Below are 2,666 nucleotides of genomic sequence, written 5' to 3' on the forward strand. Positions count from 1 at the left end.
GCTCTTCCGATCTTGTGTATGTGTGTGTGTGTGTGTGTGTGTGTGTGTGTGTGTGTGTGTGTAGGTTTTGGCTATCAGCTCTGAGGATCGGGCGGTGTACTTCAGACAAGGTGTGACCTCTAGTGAGCTGAGTGGGAAAACCTGGAGGGCCATCACTGTCCCCCGAGACGGAGACCGATCCCACTCCAGTGCCAGCGCAAGCTCCCTGCAGAGGTACTGATGCCCAGTGGACACACACACACACACACACACACACACACACTACCATACACTTGAAAACATATTGGTTATTGAACTTTAGTATTTGCATGAGCCAAAATCTTACGATAATGTTTACCATGTTTTATTTCTTCCGAACGTAAAGACGAGCGTGGACTGAGTCACAGTTTAATAACAAACCAACATTTATCATTACATAATTAGATTTATTTTCAGGTGTTAGATCAATCAAGTGTTTTGCAAATGTGCTTAAATGTATATAATAACATTTTCTTAATCACTGGAGGAAGCAGGAATAGTAGAATTACAAACATGCTACCAGAGCAGGCCATTATTCAACATTCAAAGGTTTTTTTCATAACATATACACAACTACGGTGTAGTCATATAGATTGCAGGTTCCTCAACAGTGCAACATTAACATTTAAATACATTCTGTAAAAGAAGCAAACGTCTTTTAATTTCAGTTTGTAGCACTTTGAAAAGGTTAAAAGTCTTATTTGAAGCTGATGCAGGTTTCTTGCTGTTCTGACTTTCTATCCTTATGTCTGATTGCACTTATTGTAAGAAACTTGTCATCTTCTCCCCCTCCACGTCACAGTGCTGGAATTTATTTCTGTGGTGAGGTGCGCGCTCAGTCAGCAGTGAGCGATGTGGAGTCGGAGAGAGGATCTACAGACGGAGCCACAGGCCTCGTCACCTCCTCCTCTCCCGAGTCCCTCGTTGATGCCTCCACAGACCAACCTGTCGAGACCCCCAAACCCCACATCCCCAAAGTCACCAGCGACAGCTTCATCTCTGAACTCGTCTCTGACCGAGAACCGGCAAAGACTTCCAGAGAGGAAACTCCCCCTGCTGCTTTGGAGGAGGAACCCCTCGCTGTGGAGGAAGATCTCAAAGACCCCTGTGCAGGTGTAGCTATTCCCCCTCAGGACCCCCAGTGGTGTAACGTGGATCTGGAGGAGGCGCAGATTCAGCAGACTGGACTTGTGTTGGACTCTGTGGACACCTGCAGCCTGTCGTCAGTGGCCACGTACACTCTGGCCATGGAGGACCCGTACGGGGCGGATGAGCGCCCTCTGTGGGCCTGGGTCAGCGGGGGGGGCTGCAACGTGGACAGTCACTCCCAACTCAACTGGTTCAACTCCATGAACGCCTCATGTGAGTTAAATTAATCACTTTCAAGTATTAGATTAAGCTGTTAGACTCTACATCTGTATAGCTAAACGGAAAGTGTAGAAAATGATCATTTACTAACCTTGTGATACCTGGGCTGTCCCGAATACCATTTTTCGGGCTCCGGACATTCGGTAGTAATCAGCAGCGAATATTCGAATATTCGGCCCTTCATTTTGTTATTCTACAGTATTGTTGTTTTATAGTTATTTGTTAATGTAACCCAATTTCTGTTCTTTGAAATTGAAATGGATATCGCATTGTGTTTGTTACTTTCGTTGCAGTTGTATATGTCTGAAGTGTAATTTGGCTTGGCTTCCTATTTATAGACATGCTTTTATTTTGAAGGAGAGGTAGCGCAGTTGACAGGAAGTTGTTGTTGCTATGGAAACAACGTGACGGAGATTAACGGAGAAAAGTAATATCTACTTATAAAGACGGAGAAATTAAACGATAAAGTTTATGGTTAAGTGTTAGCACTCCCCGAAGAGGCACAAGCTCTTACGTTAATATTGGAGATTTCAATCAATTCAATTTGAAAAAAAACGAAAAAAACAAACAAAACGAATATCCGAATAACGAAATTGAAACCCGAATAGTACTCCAACGAACGAATATTCGGATATTCGGGTACAGCCCTAAACACTAGGTGCTAATCACTCCTGCATTTCTGTGTCTTTCAGTCAAATGCTTTTATAGAAAAAAGCGCTTGTTGAATAAAAAGGACATTTATTCCAACATTCTTCCATTTAGCAAATTGACTTCCCGCTGCAGCTCCAGGAACAATCGAAAAATAAAAACGCAAATTTGTAAAACACACGAAGAAACGTCTTCAGCAACTTGGCAACACACGCAGCATTTAGAAAACATTCAGCAACTTGAGGAAAAGCTGCGCATGTTACCTTAAATGTTATTGGCTTATTTGAACAACGTGATCACTCCTTCTGCTGTTACTGCATATCTGCTGTAAGCTAGCTAGCTAACGTAGCCTATCTAGAAACATTGCCGTCTTTCAAGATGTGTTTAGTTGACTTTGCGATGACGATAAAACAACAATATATTGCACAGCCTTATTTCATTATTAAAGAGAAGATTGCTCAAATAAGGTCTTCAGACTTTTTTCTGATCGTTGTCTTGATCGTGTAGTACCGGATCCTTTTTACATCTCTTGCAAACAACTTCAAATCATCAGTAAATGAACAAAGAGACCCAAATAGACAGTTTTCTGTCAACTTAAGGACGTTTGAAACCACAGGTTTTATTTGAAACAA

General features: G+C 42.3%; 1 protein-coding gene across 1 annotated transcript in view; it reads left to right on the forward strand.

Moving 5' to 3' along the window:
• Positions 1 to 64: 64 nt before the first annotated feature.
• Positions 65 to 2,666, forward strand: part of LOC104960939 (tectonin beta-propeller repeat-containing protein 1-like) — a gene marked incomplete at its 5' end in the record, with an annotated part of 9,060 nt that continues 6,458 nt past the window's right edge. Inside the window, 2 exons of the mRNA XM_010789131.1 lie at positions 65 to 213; positions 821 to 1,380. Coding sequence (XP_010787433.1) covers positions 65 to 213; positions 821 to 1,380 — 709 coding nt within the window. The remainder of the gene's footprint in view (positions 214 to 820; positions 1,381 to 2,666) is intronic.

Source organism: Notothenia coriiceps, unplaced genomic scaffold (genome assembly GCF_000735185.1).
Source record: "Notothenia coriiceps isolate Sejong01 unplaced genomic scaffold, NC01 NC01_scaffold00032523, whole genome shotgun sequence".
NCBI classification, from domain to species: Eukaryota; Metazoa; Chordata; class Actinopteri; order Perciformes; family Nototheniidae; genus Notothenia; species Notothenia coriiceps.